The sequence below is a fragment of the Eimeria necatrix genome, genomic scaffold, assembly GCF_000499385.1.
Source record: "Eimeria necatrix Houghton genomic scaffold, Enh_scaff120, whole genome shotgun sequence".
Taxonomy (NCBI): Eukaryota; Apicomplexa; class Conoidasida; order Eucoccidiorida; family Eimeriidae; genus Eimeria; species Eimeria necatrix.
The window spans coordinates 30270-48061 of record NW_013651976.1 but is presented as its reverse complement, the minus strand read 5'-3'; the positions used below and the strand labels follow the sequence as shown (position 1 = coordinate 48061).

The 17792-nt window shown below is 58.4% G+C and overlaps 1 protein-coding gene across 1 annotated transcript in view; it reads right to left on the bottom strand.

Annotated features, from left to right (window-relative positions):
- ENH_00007430 (Midasin, related) overlaps positions 1–17301 on the bottom strand; it is a gene marked incomplete at both ends in the record, with an annotated part of 29702 nt that extends 12401 nt beyond the window's left edge. Inside the window, 8 exons of the mRNA XM_013578564.1 lie at positions 134–6192; positions 6468–6987; positions 7257–8169; positions 8390–12030; positions 12377–12678; positions 12855–13214; positions 13481–16342; positions 16743–17301. Coding sequence (XP_013434018.1) covers positions 134–6192; positions 6468–6987; positions 7257–8169; positions 8390–12030; positions 12377–12678; positions 12855–13214; positions 13481–16342; positions 16743–17301 — 15216 coding nt within the window. The remainder of the gene's footprint in view (positions 1–133; positions 6193–6467; positions 6988–7256; positions 8170–8389; positions 12031–12376; positions 12679–12854; positions 13215–13480; positions 16343–16742) is intronic.
- Positions 17302–17792: the final 491 nt, after the last annotated feature.

The following is a 17792-nucleotide window of genomic DNA, read 5'->3' as shown; positions in this document are numbered from 1 at the left end:
ACGGAAGCCGCAGTGGCACCAAAGGCAGCAGCGAGATTAAGACAAATAGCAATATTTTTTGAACAGAATCATTCACTGTGGCCAATGCTCATGAGAATCTGAGATAACACACGGCTATCTTATGTTATCTTACCTCCAGCTCATAGTTTTCAGATTCTGTCTCAACAGCGCTGCGCCACGCGATAACGTCCCGTCGTTGCTGCAGAAGGTCTGCAGCTGTTGCTGCTGCAGTGAGCACTGCCCACCTGCCAAGCACCAGCAGCAGCAGGCCCCGCCGTCGTTTGCCACCGCTGCCCTGCAGCAGCACCAAGGGGTCTTTTGCTGCTGCGCAGTCCTCTAGCAGCTGCACAAGAAGCAGCAGAGAGGCAAGTGCGCTTCGACCGGGATCCAAGCTGCGCGCTCTTGTTGCTCCTTCACTTTGCTCAGCAGCGGCAACAGCAGATGATGGTCCCTCTGCTGCAGTCTCCACTCTATCATTCATACGCTTCACGGCTGCGCGCAGCTTTGCTGCAGCGGCTGTCGAGCATGCTGCTGCTGCTGAAACATCCGCAGCAGCCCCACCCCTCAGCAACCCCGCAAGTCCACACCAAGCTTCTCTAATTGCATGCAAAACAGCTTTTGTCTCTTCACTATCTCTGCTGCTGTCCTCAGGTGCCTGTTTTCCCTCCCTAGACAGTTTTTTCCAGTTTCTTTCCCCAGCGTCTCCGCTGCTGCTAAAGCAGGAACAGAATGACCAAAGCGCTGCAGCGAAACCGAACACTGCTGCCCACTGTGCAGCAGCAGCTGCTGTAGCTGCTGCAGGGTAATCCTTGCTCATATCCAGTGCGAGCTCTTTCTTGTCCAATTCTTCCAATGTCTCCTTTGAGGCACCTACCGACAGTAGCCTGCCTGCGCCTCTGCTGTGCCTGTCTCTGCGCTGCAGCTGCCGCCGCAGCCGCTGCAGCACCAGGAAACAACCTGCTGCTGAAGAGACAGTCGCGTGCTCTTGTATTTCAAGAACAATTCGTGCAGTGCACGTGCAAGCGCTCTCCCCAGCCATTGTCTCAAGAAGACCCGCTCGCAGATGCCTGCTCCGCAGCAGGGGTCCTGAGGCAGCGCGATGGGCATCTGCTGCTGCTGCGGCTGCACCCCGCATTCCGCCGGCTACTTCTGCAAGACGACCCAAGGCCTGCGGCTGCAGCAAAGCCACGGAATGTTCTAAACCTGCACCTGTCGCTAGTGCTGCTGCATCTAGCCCAGTTTTTGCATCTTTCCCAGCTGGACGCAGATCTTGAAGCTGCTGCTGCAGGTGCAGCACACGTCTCAGGCCGAATGCATCGTTGCACTGTATGTCCAATTCCGTCCGCCACATCAAAGACAGAACCTCTACGGCGGCGCATGCAACAACGTGAGCTGCATGCTGATACATGCTTCCACCGAACTGCTGCTTCGCAGGCACTCGCTGCTGCTGCTGCTGCTCCCAGACGCTGGTTGTGAAAACGGCGGGTGCTTCCAGAAGAGACGGAGGCACCGGCACTGCCATAGAAGAGTTGCTGCATGCACTTGACGCATCTCCAAAATGTAGAGCCGAGATGGCCGCAGCGGGAACAGAAAAAACAGGCAGCAGCTCCTGCTGCTGTTGCTGCAGCTGCATCTGCACAGCTTTTTGCAGTGCCGAGCCCAGCGCTGCAGCAGCAACATGGTTTGGAAGCTCAGCAGCAACAGAAGCATCATTACCATGAACGTTTGAGTACATACATAGATGCAGAAGCAGCAACTCCCCTGCTTGCTGCACCCCCAGCAGAACTGCACCAGCAGCTGCTAACTGCGCCTGCAGCAAACTGACTGAGACCATGGACGTGCTGCTAAGACAAACCCAGTGCTGATGTTGGCTGTCAAGCAGCCCCAATGCAGCAGCAGCTGCACGCAGAGCTGCGGCTCTGCGTTGCCTCTTGCTCACCAGCAAAGACGAAGCAGCAGCAGCAGCAGCAGTCACTCCTGTCTTTGGCTCGTACGAAGGTAACAGCGTATCGCACACACGAGTCTCTAGTCGCTCCGCTGCCTCTGTACGGCCTTCGGCCCGCAGTAAGCAGCTGCTCAGCAACAGCGCATGCAGCGCAGACGCATGCAGCAGGAGCGCACGCGGCTGTGGCAGCCGCTGCTGCTGCTGCTGCTGTTCTTGTTCAGAGGCGTACTGAACGATGCTACCCTCTGAAGGGCTTCCTGTGTGCAGCAGCAAGTCGACAGCTAGACCTAAAGACGGGGCTGTGCATGCAAACCGGCGAAACAGCAAAGCTCCTTGCTGCTCTGCGCTTATCAAGGACATAGTCTGATTTGTCGAACCAGCTGCTTCTGCTGCTGCTAGGCCTGCTGCTTCTGCCGCTGCTGTTGCGGAATCCACAGATAAAGAAATGCGAAGAACTGCTGCATTGAGCAACTCGCGCAGCAGCCAACCTTGAACAGTTCGGGCCTCGTGCTGCCCCAGCTGGACAGGCACCAAACACTTCCACCTGCTGCAGGGCCAAGCAGCACCTTGCAACTCTGTGCCCCACAGCCCACCTGCTGCTCGCAGCTTTACGGGGCGTTGCTGTTGCAGTGAAAGATGCTGCGGCTGTTTCTCAAACGGCTGGAGCAAATCATTTTCTGCTTCCTCTGCCAAAACCGGCAGGCCTATGGAGCCGCTTGCACAAGTGAATTTTCCCTGCATAAGCTGTAAAGGCGAAATAAGTTCAGCAGCAACAAACTCTGCTGTTGCTTCAGCGGTCGCAGCTGACTTTAAGTCCTCGTGTCCCCTGAGATATCTAATTGCGGAAGTTGCAGAGTCACTTGACGCTACAAATGCATGCAGGCTCTCTACGAACATATCAATCCGGAGAGACACTGACGCTCCAAGAGCCTCCAGCAGCTTCCGCATCTTATCGCGAGTCCCAGGCAGCGGTCTCCATTTCCTGCTATCGCTGCTGTTACTGCTGCTGGTGCTGTGCGGCGTTGCTTCGCCTATGTGCTGGCACCGCCCACAGAGCGGAAGGGACAATAACTGGAGAAGAGCCACCCAGGCGCTGAAACAGCGCGCAAGATGCCTGCACTGTTCCTTTAGCCCATTAAACAGAGCCTCAGCAGCAGCAGCAGCAGGTTCTGCTGCAGTGGCCAGCCGCGCACGCAGCACGCCGGCTGCTGCTGTCAAAGTGGGGCTTGCCAGTTGCCTAAGGCCGTCAAACAGATGGCGCATTACCTCTGCAGCAGTTGCGTTGGCTTCTTCAGGTTGCATCAACGCCTCCTCCTGATCTGCCGAGCTGATGCATGCAAATAAAAGACACCAAGAAGCCTCCAGCCCTTTCAAACTGCAGCAAGGGCACTTCCTTGCCGCAGCCGTGCTGTTACTCGCTTGCGTATTCAGCAGCAGCAACCGCTGAGGCAGCAGCATAGCCATGCACTCCACGCGCTGCAAATATATGAGATTCTGGAGCAATAAATGGCGCAGCTGCTGCCGTTGCTGCTCTTGCACATCACTACTGTCCTTTGTGGGGAGCCGCTTAGACCGGGTAGGGGCCCAGTTTGTTTCTAGCAGGCGCCCTGCTGCATATAGCAGAGACTGACCATGGAGATGGGCAACAGCACTACCACATGTTTCTGCTGCTTCTGCTGCTGCTGCGTCTGCAGCCGCTGCAGGCAGAAGAATAGGCTCCTCTGCAACGTCACGCAAGGCGCTACATGCAGCTTCAAGATACTGCGCAGCAGGGCCGCCCCGCTGCTGTTGCTTCTGCATCTGCTCAAGTACTTGCACACGATGCAAGAGATCCTTGTCGTCAGTTGCTCCCCACAAAAAGAGACGCAGAGCAGCAGCCAGCAGCGGCAGCCCTTCATCGGCTTTCTCAGCGCAAACAGCAAACACACTCTCCACGAAAGAAACTTCGCATGCAACGGATGCCCATAATATTGCACCGCCAATGCTGCTGCAGCTGTGGCCGCTGCACTTCTGGTGCAGCAGGTGTCGCTCTACAGCCCCGCGCAGGACCTCCCAGTCGCTGCTCTGCAGCAGCCCCTTGCGTCCGCTTCTGCTGCTGTGGTGTTTTTTCTCCTGAATTGCGCATGATGATTGGACTGCTTCCTCAGATGCAGAAGGCGAACAGCAGCAGCAGCATGCGGCAAGCATGTGCAGCAGCAGCAGCCGCCAGGTGGCTGACGAGTCGAGAGCTGCCGTGTACTGCCACAGGAAGCACTGAAAAAGATGGTCTAAGCATATTTCACGGCGCCGCTCTGACTCTAGCGGTGCGGCTGCTGCTGCTGGTGCTGCTTCAGGCTTTCTATTAGAAGCAGTTTGGGCTTGGGAGGCAGCGTAGGCGCTGCCCCATCCTTGCAGGCATCTCCAGCTTGCTGCCGCTGCTGCTGTTGCATCTTTGCCGCTCTTTGCTGCGACTCCGCGTGCGAGGCGCTGCAGCCCTGCAAATCCAACAGCAATAGCATCAACCCCCAAAGTGTCTTTGAGGCTCTGCAGGTCCTTGACAACTTGCTGCTGCAGTCGCTGCTTCAGCTCCTGCTGCTGCTGGTTCTCCACATCGGCTTGGTGGTGTTGCGGATTATCAGACAAAAAGCTCTGGAGATGATGTGCAAAAAGCGACAGTGCGGCTTCGTCACCAAGCAGCTGCAGCAGCAGCTGCATTGCTGTGTGCTGCAGCGCCATCACTTCTGCAGCAGCCGGGGAAAGATATCCTGCATCTCCTGCCAAAAGAAGACGATAGCTGTCCTGCAGCAGAAGCGGACAGAGCCTCGGGTTGCAAATGCTGCTGCTGTAAGTACTCTCAGTGCTGCTCACGCCGGTGCTGGCAAGAAGTTGCGCGCTGTTGAGACAAAACGCCACAAACGCTCCTGCGACCTGCAGAGTTGCAGCAGCTTTTGTAACCTCTGTATCCTCCCCTCCATCTGCAGTTAGCTCTGAGTCAGCAGCAAATAATGAGTAGGACCATCGAGAAAGCAGCAACTCAAGGGCACTATTTTCACTTGATTCTGCTGCTTTTGGAGCCCCGCAGCCCTTCAGAAGAGCTGCAAGGTTCTGCAAAAGTTGCTCAGTCAGCCCCTGGAGAAGCAGCGGCTGCCGTGCCTCTGGCACTTCTGTTGCGCTCAACTCTGTCGCCGCCCCTGGTCTATCTTTTGCTCCACTGTTTTTTGCTGTGGCCGCGGCCGCAGCTCGGGATTGCTGCTCTGCAGCCACAGCAGCAGAAGCTCCTGCTGCTGGTGTGCCTGGGGGATGCACGTAGATCTCGCAGCACCTGTTTCTCAGTGCTGCAGATAGGAGATGCGTGTTGGCTGCCTCTGCTGTCAGTAGAATGCGGAAGTTGGGGTGCCTTTTGACTTCTCTTGGAGCTCCACCTTCAGTCAACAGAAGGGACCCCCCGTCCTCTAGCAGCGCATTGAGCCTGTCCAGGACAGAAGCATTGCACAGGTGGGCATCTCGCAGCAGCAGCCACTGCCCCTTACGAACAGCAGCAACCAGAGCGCTGTCCACCCACTCAAACTGACTCATTTCTTCTTGGCAACATGCAGCAGCAGCAGCAGCTGCTGCAGCAGAGGATGATGAAACCGATTCCAAAAAGCGCGTCAGGCCGGCGAGAGTGCAGCCCTGGAAGAGAAGCCGCCAAGCTCGCTGCTGGCGACGCCGCTGTACAGCAGCAAAGTCTGCTATCGTTGCTGTTGATGGTGAGTTGCCATCTATGTCACCAGACAGTCCACTGCAGAGAGTAGTCGCAGCCTTTTCGCACGCATTCAGCAGTGCTGCAGTCTCCTCAGCAAGCCGTTGTTGCAGTTGCTGCTGCTGCTGCGCTTCAGGAGCTGCTCTTGGCCCGTCCGCTGTGGCACAGGCAGCAGCCTCTGCGTCCACTGCCTCCACCAGTTTCTCCTTTGCAGCAGCAGCAAAGGCTCGAAGGTCTCCAAGTTGCTTCGCCGGATCCCCACCAATGCCATTCCTCCACTGCTGCTTCTGCCCCTGTTGTTGCTGCTGCTGCTGCATTCGTGTCGATACCGTGCTTCGGCATAGCTGTCGTTGAAGCGCCTCTGCAACTTCGTCTGCTGCTCGAGCTGCCTGAAGAAGTCTGTGTTTCGGCTGTATCTGTCTGTACACTCCAAGCAAGTCTGAAGTGTCTACTGAGGGCGCCAGCTGCACCTCGCACAGCTCAGAGCCCCATGCTGCAGCCAGCCACCGCACAATGCTGCTTTTCCCTGAGGCACAAACAAAGACAAAAGCAAGCAAAGCATGCGCAAGGAAGCAATAGAAGACGCGGCGGGGATGTCGACAGCAGCAGCAGAATGCTAAGACTCAGTCGCGCACAGAGAAACAGCGAGAAGACAGACTCAAAAACAAAAATTGCTGCAGGGATAAACGCAGGCGCACAGGCGGAGTCAAACGCAAAGAGAAGAACCAAGGGACGAAATAGAGGCAAAAGCAAAAAAAAGGGGGCTAGCCAGCAGGCAGGCACAAAGACACAAGCTCCTACCTCCGCCTCTCTCTCCAGTCAGCAGCACTGGAAAGTTTGCTGCCAAGGCTGCTGCCACTGCTGACATGCAGGACCTTTGTGAGTGCAGCAGCAATCCGCTGGCCAACTTGTGCTGCTTCGGGTGCTGCTGCTGCTGCTGCGGACCTTCAGCAGGCTGGGAGAGCTGAGTCAGCACCATGTTTCCTAGAGAAACAGTTGCACCCCTTACGAATAAATCAAGAGGCTGCTGCCCTCCGGCCAGAAGCGAAAGCTTGTTGCTGGCTGTCAGCAGCTGCGGCTGCACTGAGCGCAGCACGGCTACGGGCGCCACTGCTGGGCACAGCAGCGCAGCAACAGCGTCTACGAGGAACTCCTCCTGTTGCTGTTGCTGCTGCTGCTGCCTGCGCGCCTGCAGCAGCTCCATCAGCCGCGGCGGGAAGCAGAGCAGCAGCACAGAAGCCGCTGCTTGCACATCGTCTGAAATCCTCAATCGCGAGAGCAACGCCACAGCCGCAGCAGACCGCGGGTCTGCTGAGGGCAGCTGAGCGCATGCACATCAACAGCAAGTTTACACAAATGCCCACAGGCTACCGATTTAATTTAGTTGTCTTAGCAAATCCATGTCCATTTCCCTTTAAACTCCATTCTAGCCTTCTTGAGCCGCTGTATTTCCTACCCCATGAGTCTCTGAGCTGCCAAACCCCTAACTAGCATTTTGGAATTTCAATACACAGGCCACCTGTACCGTGCAAGAGCGGCAGCAACAGCAGCAGCACCCACAGCAACACCAGCAGCAGCAGCACAATTTACTTTGTTTGCGAAAAGCCTGACAACCCGCATGACGTCTCTCAAGTTGAAGACGGTATCGCCCAGGCCCTGAAAAGGTCTTTCTAAGGCCAGCTGCCCCAACAAACGAACACAGCGGACAAAGCATGCACTTAGCAGCAGCCCCAGCTGGGGCTCCTTAGCAAGAGCCAGAGCCGATTCACGCGTCCCTTCTTTTGGAAGCTGCTGCTGTTCCTCCCGTTGCTTCTGCCGAAGCTGTTGCTGTCCCTGCTGTTGCTGCCGCTCTTCCTGCTGCTCCTGTTTGCTCTGCAGACAGGTTAGGAGCTTGTGGGCGATGGCGATCATGTCCGACTCGAGCATTTCATCGACGCGCACTCTACAAAAGCGATTTAAAAGGGACTGAGGAAGGCCTTTCCTGCCTTCCACAGCTTTGCTGCAGGGTCTGCTGCTGCCGCCACTGCTGCTGCTGCCGCTGCTGCTGCTGTGCCGTTTAAAGGCTGTGCCCTCGAGGCTCTCCGGCAGTCCAAGGAGACGCAGCAAATCTGCAACAGTCTCTTCCTCATCGTCTTCCATAACGCATTTGTTATTTGCACTTGTGCGTCTTGTTGTCTGAACGCCAGCAGCTGCTGTTGTCGCGTGAGGGTTCTGCGTGGCGAAGAGAACAAACCCTGGAGGTGCATAGACAGCAGCTCCCTTGTTTGCTTCCCCTCCAGCTACTGCTGCTTCTGTCCCTCCAGCTTTTGCTGCTGCGTCTTTGTTTGCTGCGTCTTTGTTCTTGGTACTGAGAGGATCCTCTGGGGTCGGCAAGTACACACAGCGCCTGTGGTCCAGCAGCGGGTTAAGGCCCTCCAGCGTCTGCTGCGGCGCCAAATTCAGCTCGTCCAGCAAAATCCAATTGCCCGCACGCAGGTTGCGGGTCAGCACTCCGTCAGTCCACCTAAGAAGCCCCAACATTGCCCAGCGAGTGCACACACACCCCACGCAAAATTCATTAAAACAGACACGCATGCATGCACGCGTGTGTGCACGCATGAAAGTGCTGATCTCAATTTTCAGGCTGCTGGCGGCTAGCGTTGAACACGTGGGACACAAAAAGCTAATACAGACCTTGCCCTCAGGGGAGGTGGGTTAAGCCGCTGCTGAATGCACTGACTTACACAAAAGGAGGCTTTTTCTGTCGCTGCGTGGCGGCCTCTGGGGAGCCCTCAGCCTCGTAGCTTTCTTCTACTTCTGCGCTAGGGACAACAGCTCCTAAAAGGTCCGCGAGCTCCGTGTCTTCACTCAAATTGATTCGCACAAGACGACGTCCACACAGCCGCGCCAGAAGGCCCACTACAAACGTTTTGCCGGCCCCTGGGGGACCCTCCAACAGCACCGCGTGCCGCCCAGAGCTGCTGCCGAGGCCCCCTAGTCCTGACGCCAGCTTGCCCTGTTGCTGCTGCTGCTGCTGCTGCTGGATTAGCAGCAAGCAACGCAGCAGCCTTCCTAGAGACTTCCTTACGGACGGCGACTTCACGACTTCCGGGAGCCCCTCCTCGTTCGGCTGCTGCTGCCGCAGGCTTTGCTGCTGCTGGACCTGCTTGAAAGCGGCAAGGCTGAAAGGACCCACTTCCAGCGCCGCCTCTGCTTCTTTTCCACTTAGTTTCTCATCAGTCAGAGCAGCAGAGACCCATGCAAACCCGTCTTCATCAAATGAAGAACACGTCGTCTCCCAAAAAGGGCCTGTCATATCGTGCTGCTGGGGTCGCTGCTGCTGCTGAGGCAGTTCGTTGTATCTGGAGAGGCCAAGCTCGCGGTAAAGGCGGCAAGCATGCGCTTTTAGAAGCAGCAAAATGCCTAGATGTGGCCTTCTCTGTGGCTGCGTCACAGCTTCCTCGAGCTGCTGCCGCAGCTGTTTCTGGAGCAGCTGAAGCCGCTGTTGCACTTGCTGCTGCTGCTGCTGGGGTGCATGCAGAGCATGCGCATTGCTGAGGTCTATCTCAGCCTTTACATAGTCATCCGCCAACTCCTGAAGCTGCTGCTGCGATAACTGCAGCTCTGCCCCTACACCCAGGCCATCCAGCAGCAGCAGGCACCCCCCATGTATGAAACCCTGCACCGCCCACCGAGCAGCAGCTGCTGCTACAGCTGCTGGAGCAGGTGCTGCTGCTGCTGCTGCTGGTTGCCGCAGATTGGAAGCTACAAACCTGTGGATAAAACAAATCCAGCAAAATGCATCACGAATGGAGAGCGGCTGCTTAATGTACTGTCTCACCCACCGCAGCACAAGCAGCAGGCGCGCAGCCAGTAAGTTGAGAGGCAAGTCCTCGGCGCTGCCTTCTCGTTGCTGTTGCTGCTTCTGCTGTTGCAACAACAATGTGATTTCTTGCTGCATTTGAGTCGCTTCCCCCGTCTTTTTTTCGCTGGTTCCCGCAGCTGCTGCTGCTGCATGCGGCAGACACAGGCCGCGGACACACGTGTGCTGGAGGCGCTGCAGCAGCAGCAGCACAGCGTCTGGGGCCTGGAAGCTGAAGGCCGGTACGTACACCTCCGTCAGGCGGTTGCGCAAAGCCGGGGACAGCTCGCGCTTGCCATAGTCCCCTCCAGGGTTCATTGTTGCAATGAAGCGGAAGCCTGCAGCAGCTTCTACGCTTACCCCCGCCGATGCTGCTGCTGCAGGGGCCCCTGTTGCTGCTTCTGCGTCACGATCAGCTGTTTCGCCCGTTGCTGCTGCTCCTGCTGCCCCCTGTTCTGTCAGCAGCAGGTGCCGCCCGTCCTCAAGCACTGAGTTCAGCCGCTCTAAAACTGCGTCTTGGCCTAGGGAGGCCTCGTCAAGAAGAAAGAAGGCCCCCTCGCGCATGGCCCTGACCAATGGTCCATCACGCCAGCAGAACAGGCGGCGGGTCCCCTTGCATGCTGCCAGCCACGCAGCACAGCGCTGCCGCAGCAGCTCGCAGAACCGGTTTACTAGTGCAGCAGCAGTCTCGCTAGCAGCAGCGCGAGCTGCAAACGCTGCTGCAGCAGCAGCACAGGCTGATGCACGCAACGACACTTCATCCTCCGCCGCACTTACTGCTGCTGCTGCTGCTGCTGCCTCTGCGGCGGCTTCTTCACCATCAACGTCGCTGGCAGAAGCAGCATGAGCTGCTGCTGCTGGCTCAGCAGCCTGCTTGTCCCCATAGGTTGTCCGTGCTTCTCCTGCCCCTGCTGCTGCAGTCTCTACATTTTCTGTTGCCTTTCGGCGTCTCTTTTGTGCTGCTTCTGCAACTTGCTGAGAGTCAGCAGCAGCAACGCCAGCTGCTTCCTTTGCTGCACGATTTCTGACCCCTTTGCGTTGTCGTTTTCGTGCTGCTGTACTCCCCTGCTGCAGCTGCTGTTGCTGCTCCTGCTGCATAGCCTCACTGGCGTCGCCGTCGTCGGTGATCTTCTGCTGCTCCTCACGTTGCCGCTGATCTTGGTACAGCTGCAGCTGTTGCTGCAGCTGTTGCTGCAGGCATTGCTTTTGCTGCAGCTTTTGCTTGGCTGCCTGAAGCTGCTCACTCAGTTCCGTTTCTTTCTCAGCTGCTGCTGCTGCTGCTTCCTGTGTCTCTTTAAGTAACTGCTGTTGAGCGTTCTTGGTGGCCCTGTTGAGGGCCCTTGAAAAGAGGCTGGCATCTTCTTCATCCGCTGCAGCACTGTCATCTATACGGTATCTTTCGGCCCTCAAGCAGATCAGCACATCTGCTGCTTCCGACTGCAGCAGTTCATAGAACCGCAGCAGCAGCTCACGCGACGAGCTGCCCCTCTCTACTGCTCCTGCTGCTTCAGATGTCCCTGCTGCGGCTGCATCTCCAGCAGCTGCTGCTGCTGCTGCTTGCTCGCGTTGCTTCCAGTCAGGCAGCAGCTCGTCTGGGTCTGGTGGCTGCTCCAGCATGCGAAGAACCTCAGTCTGCACCATAGCAGCAAGCTGCTGCTGCTGCTGCAGCTCGCCCTGGTGAACCGGAGTCATGCAACCCAATAGCTCCGATGCCTCCATCTGCAAGTGGCAGTTGTAGACATACATACCACTTGGATACAAACGCTGTCGCAGCAAGTCTTCTAGCTCTTGGCCCTGCTGCTGCTGCTGCTGCTGGTCTTGCTGCTGCGGCGGTTGCTGCCGCTGCCGCAGGGTCCAAGCCACTAACTCGCACACGGCAGTTTTCCCAGCCCCTGTGTCTCCAATCAAAAGAAGACTTTCAGAGGCTGCAAGGGCCCTCAGCGTAAGGGCCAGTAACCTGAAGGAGGCATTATTGAAGGAAAACGGAAGGAAAGGGGGAAGCTCTGCAGCTGCTGCTGCAGCTGCTGCTTCTGAGGCAGCTGCAGCAGCCTCGGCTTCCAATCGTTCCCTTTCCGGGCCGGCGTCAAGCGCAGCCGCTCTCTGTGCTGCAGCAGCTGCTTCCGCAGCAGCTGCAGCAGCCGCAGCCTGCTGCTGCATGCAGCACTCAATCTTTCTGTCCAGCAGTCGGCGGAAGGCAGCAACATATGGATCCGTTGCATAATCCACAAGCAACTGTTTAGGCTTTGCTGGAGTTGAGTTGAGACAGTGTTTTTCTAAAGACTGGCGCACTGTGGCCCTCTCCTCCTCAGTGCGCAGCCGCTCACCCACAAGCAGCCACCCCTCCAGCGCGACCTCCTCCAGCGACGTGGGTGCGTACTCACGAACCTCCTGCTGCTGCTGCTGCTGCTGCTTCTGGTTTTGCTGCTGGTTATGAAGGAGCTCCTGGAAAGGAGAGTTCCCCACGCGCCGTCCCCACCTAATTAAGTCGCGGATGGTCATGAAACCATGAGAGCCGAAAAACACCTAAAAAAGATTGCACAAAAATCACGGAAAACGGCAGAGCCGTGAGCGGGAAAACAAATACAACGCAAAAGAAAGCAAACAGACACTAAGAGAGAAGAAGCATTGAGAAAGAGAGAAGGCGACAAAGATGGATAGCAAAATACAAGGCAAAAGAAAGCAAACAGACACTAAGAGAGAAGAAGCATTGAGAAAGAGAGAGAGAAGGAGACATTTATCCTTGAGAAAGTTGTGTCCAACACTAGAAAAGGATCACATAAACAGTACCGCGCCCGCACGCAAACAAGCTAAGCAGAGACAAAAAAGGCAGGCAAAGCTGCTGCAGCAGCGAGAACAGCTCGCGGCTTACTGAGCTGTTGGCTCTTCTTTGCTGCAGGTCCCTGTAGACGCGCAGCATGGGCTCTGCCCTGGAAGAGGGGAGTTTGCATTTGTTCATGAGAATGAGTCGGAGGTCGTCTTCGCCCAACTCCTCAATCTCCAGCTGCAAAAAACGATTGGCTAAGGCCTTGCTCAGCATCTTGCGGCCCCCGTAAACCCCAAGACCCGCTGGATTCTGAGTCCCGAACAGCTGGAAGTCGCTGTGGGCTTTTATGACTTCGCCAGTTGTGGTCAAGACCAGCTCGCGGTTGTTGTCTAAGAGACGGTTGAGAGCTGCAGCAACAGCAACAAGCAACAGCAGCGGCGTTACGCACTACAACCCCGCTGCTTCTGTTCTTTTTTCTGAACTGCAGCTGGCAGCGAGGCTCAAACGAAGTCCAACCCAGCCTATTCGCTGCTGCTGCTGCTGCTGTTGTTGCTGCTGCTGCTGCTGCAGCAACGGGCCCTACCCTCTAGGACTTCGGAGGGCGCGAGGTTCAGCTCGTCAATCAGAACCCACCAGCCGTGGCGCACCGCCAGAGTCAGCGGCCCCTCTGTGAAGACAAGTCTGCCGTGTGGGTCTGGGGCGTAGCTGCCAACGTACTCCTGAATGTCAGTATTTTCGTGATTGTTTATTCTCACGCATTTGTGCCCAGTAGCAGCCGCCAGAAAAGACACCAAAGATGTCTTTCCGCAAGATGTGGGGCCCTCCAGCAGCAACGCGCAGCGGCTGCCGCTCAGCAGCCGAGCCACACGGCGTACGTACACCGCAGACCGCGGCGTCATTACGAAACTCTTCTTCAGTGTCTCTACAGCTATCGGCTCGTCACCTAGGAAGCACAAATGCACAGGCAGCTACCGCAGTAACAATAATAAAAGACCATACAAATGCGCCATAAACAAATTCAGCAGCAGCAGACACGAACAAAGATAAGCTTAGAGCGCAACAGATCAAAGAAAGATGCGCTACCAAATGGCATTATGCCTCTGAACTGTTTCTTTCTTTCTGTATTCGACTCGAGAAAAACTACACGACAGAAGGCAGCACAGGAAAGAGCCCGCTGCTGTCTGCATGCAGAAGCGTTCCTTGGCTCACCTCTGCGCACAATAAAGCCCTCAATGGAAACTTGGGGGTGTTCTCCAGGCGGCGTGGGCAGCAGCTGCAGATCCAGGGGCGGAGCAGCAGCTCCCACACCTCGTGCAGCTTGTGAGGCTGCCCTATCTACACTGCATGCCGCACTCCCTGTAGGCCTCTGGAGCCGCGGCTCCTTCAGCGCTTTCGCCAGGACTTCTTCGACTCTGGACGCGCTGTGGGGGCTCAGCGAAGAGCCGAAGAGAGCAGCAAAGCCCTCCCTTAGTGCAGCACGTAGCTGCAGCGGGCGAAGCCGGCGCTGGGCCACGGCTGCTGCGTGCTGTAAAGCTCTAGATAAGGTTCTCAGAGAGTAGCAAGGAGTTTTGTTGTTGCCATCTAGGATCTGCCCTGCCTCTGCCAAGTACCTCAGGTGTATGTACACCTCAGCCACAAGGCGAGAGGGAGGGTCGGCGCTCAAAGGCCGCAAGTGCGCATCCACTATTGTTGTTATGTCCTCTAGCCCGTCTGTGTCGTCCACAAACAGCTCTGTGAACCGCTGCCGCACTTCAGCCGGAAGCTCCCGCTTGCCCACAGCCGCAGACCCTTCTGCAGACGCCGCCTTAGCCCTCTGCTGCTGCTGCTGCTGCTGCTGCTGCTGCTGCTGGTCAGGGCCGTCTGCAGAGGGCGGTTCGTTCTCGTCTTCGAACTCCAGCTTGTGTTCTGCGAGTCGGAGAGGGGGCGCGAGGGTGGGCGGGTTCATGCAGGCGAAGACTCGGAAGTTGGGGTGTCTGTACACCCGGCGCGGCTTGCCCCCCTCCAGCACCAGCAGCGGCTCCTCAGGCTCGTCCAGCAGCCCCAGCAGCCGCTGCAGCAAGTCGGGAGGAGCCAAGTTGATTTCATCCAGCAGAAGCCACTGTCCCGTTCTCACGGCTTCAACAAGAGGCCCCTCTGTGAAGGCGAAGTGCAGCTGACAGCGGCGTCTCGGGTGTGCTGCTGCTGCTTCTGCGCCGGGTGCTGCTGCTGCTCCTTCTGCTGCTGCCTCTGCTGCTGCTGCTCCGCAGCCCCCGCTCCGCGGCAAGAAGCCCCTCAAGCCGCATGCATCCAACAAAGACTCAAACTTGCGAGGAGTCGCTGCGCTGCAGTCCGCCAGGGCTGGATCTTCAAGTAGAGTTGACACAGAAGTTTGCAGCTCAGTGCAGCGCGCCAGCAGCTCACCTGCTGTTGCACGCTGCTGCTGCTGCTGCTGCTGCTGCTGCGGCGTCCGCACGACAGGCAGCATATCTCCCCGCTTCCTAAGCAGCTGCAGCAGGGCAGTGTTTGCTGCTGCGGCCAGCCGCAGCAGCGCCACATATGCCTCCCGCTGCAGCAGCCGCGAGCCAATTCTCCGTGCCTGCAGCAGCATTTGCCTAGATGCCTCTATAATGCTGTTGCCCGTCTCAGTTTGCTGCTTCCGTTTTTTCGCCTGAGGGCCATCCCCCTCCCCATCCCTCCCTGACTTTTGACCTGCAGCAGCTGCAGCAGCCGCTGCAGCAGCTGCTGCTGCTGCTGCTGCTTCGGCCCCTTGCGGGGGCCCCTCCTGGCCCAGGGGCCCCAGCATGAGCTCGCCAATGCGCAGCAGCTGCCGCCAAAGCCCAGCAGCCTCCTGCGGGGGGTGCCTGGGGACCCAGCGGCCCAGCAAGTCCTCGCCTTCACTTTGCTGGTGCAGATTTATCACCACCAACCCCACCCCCAGCTGCTGCGCCAAGTAAGACACTATGAAGGTTTTGCCTGCGCCGGTGTCGCCCACCAGCAGCAGCGGCTCTCCAGCCAGCAGCGCCCCCGCAGCCTGCTGCACCAGCCGCAGCTGCTGCCCCGTGAGCCAGCCAGAGCCTCCTGCCTTGCCGGCAGCAGCAGCAGCAGCAGCAGCAGCAGCAGCAGGCTCCCCCGCTGCTGCTGCTGCTGCTGCTGCCGGCTCTGCTGCTGCTGCGGCGAAGACGTCCTCGGGGGCTGCACAGGCCGCCGGCGCCGGCCTGCAAAGCTTCGGCAAGAGGTAGGGCCCCACACTTAAGGCCTCCGGCGTGTCAGTGACTGTGGGCCTCTGGCCAAACAAAAGGGCCTCCACTTGTTCTTCACTGACACCCCACTCGCGGCCAAAGGCAGCAGCAGCACGCAGCCGCAGCAGCCGGTCGCTCAGGTGGCCCAGCAGCACAGTTGCGGCTTCTTCCACAATGCGCAGCTTCACGCCGTCCGTCAAGTAGCCCTCAAACATGCTGCTGCTGCTGCTGCTGCTGCTGCTGCTGCTGCTTCTCGCGAGCTTGTCGAGCCGCCTGCAGAGCTTCAGGAAGTCCCGCAGCTGCGGCAGCCGCACAGCCCTGGGCGGCGGCTGCCCCGGCCGTGAGAGACCTGCTGCTGCTGCTGCTGCTGCAGCACGGAAGGCCCGCTGCAGCGCGTGCGCAGCAGGGGACACAAAAGGAAACACAGTCTTCACTATTTGCAAAACATCTGCTGCTGAGGGAGAAGGCACATGCAGCAGCACCCAAGAGGCCAGCAGCGGCGGCAGGCGGGGGGGCGGCGCCGTCAAGGAGACATCCAACGTCTCCTCTGTTGCTGCTGCTGCTGCTGCTGCTGCTGCTGCTGCTGCTGCGCGGCCAGCAGGCGGGCGCAGCAACGGCGGCGCTGCAGCGAGCGTCGCGAAGAGGGCGAAGTTGGGGTGAGCTTTGATTTGCTGCTGCTGCTCGTGAACTGTGAGAACTCCCGTTGCTGCCAACGCATGCAGCAGCGCATGCACGTCCTGAGCCAGCTGCTGCAGCTGCTCTATTACCACCCAGCGGCCCTGGCGGACGCAGCGCAGCAAAATGCCCTCTTGCCACTCAAACTCCCCCGCGCGGCGGCCGCAGACCCAAGTCCCTGACGCAAATAAAAAGAAAATAAAAAAAAAGAAAATAAAAAAGAAAATAAAAGAAAATAAATGAAGCAGCTGCAGCCCCGCCGGCTGTCTGCTGCAGCTCTTCAGCAGCAGACCGTTCGCCGCAGAAGACACAAAGAGCGCGTCCGTGTGGCTACAGCCAGTCCGCTGCAGCGCTCTCCCCGCTGCAGCAGCAGCGGCGGCGTCGGCAGCTGCAGCAGCAGCGGCAGCTGCAGCAGCAGCTGCAGCAGCGGGCGCAGCCGGCGCTGCGGGAGCAGCGGCAGCCGCAGCAGCGGGCGCAGCCGGCGCTGCAGCAGCCGCTGCAGCAGCGGCAGCGGCAGCAGCAGCTGCAGCAGCGGCAGCAGCAGCAGCACGCCGCTGCCAGGGGCGCTAGGGGCTCACCAACGAGGTCCTTTGCTTCCGTCTGCTGGTCCAGAAATAAACTCACAGGGGGCTCCTTTAGCCCAGCCAAGTGGGCCAGCCAGCGCACATAAGAGCTTTTGCCGCTGCCCGGAAATCCGTGCAGCAGCACGGGGGGCCTCACGCCGCTGCGCTGCGCCTCGTAGGCCCACTGCAGCTTCTGCAGCAAGCGCCGCGCCAGCGGCGTCGCCACCATCGGCAGCAAACTCGGAGCAGCAGCAGCAGCAGCAGCAGCAGCAGCAGCAGCAGCGCTTTCTCTCCCCACAGCTTCTTCCGGCTTGGGGGCCTCGGGGGCCCCTGGGCCGGCGGGAGGGCCAGCAGCGGGGCCTGCGCACCTCAGGGACAGCGCTGCTGGGGCTGCTGCTGCTGGGGCTGCTGCTGCAGCTGCTGCTGGTGCTGCTGCTGCAGCTGCTGCGGGGCCTGCTGCTGCAGCAGGTGCTGCTGCTGCTGCCGCTGCTGCTGCTGCCGCCTCATTGCTGGACTTCGCCCGCCGCCGGGCCCGCCGGGAGCGCTTCGGCGCACTGCTGCCTTCCGTCTGCATCCTCTGGGGCCAAAACTCAGTTTGCTGCTGCTGCTGCTGCAGAGGCCGTTGCGTTCCAGGAGGATCCAGCAGCACACCGGCTGCAGCAGCAGCAGCAGCAGCAGGGCCTTCTTTAGCGCAACTCCCCTAGGAGAAAGTAGGGCCCAAATGCAGCAGCTAAGCCCGGCAAGGGACAAAGAAGTGCTGCTGCTGCTTCCCCAGAGTCCGCTGCGCTTGCGAGGCTTCGCAGCCCAACAGCATCGACCCACGGAGACGCCCCCGGCCAACAATAAAGGGACTTAAAATTAAATTAGTGACAAGACTTTGTTAATTAAATGCAATTAAAGGGCTTTCAACGACTCGTAACGCTCAGGACCCCCAGAGTCAGCGAGATGGCAACTGGCTTGCGTGGGCGGGCCCACACTGCAGCGCGTCGGGGGCTTTAAACCCGCTTCTGAGCGCTGTGCTTCTCCCACTTGAAAGAAAAGATTAATTTTAATGCAAGTCCTTTG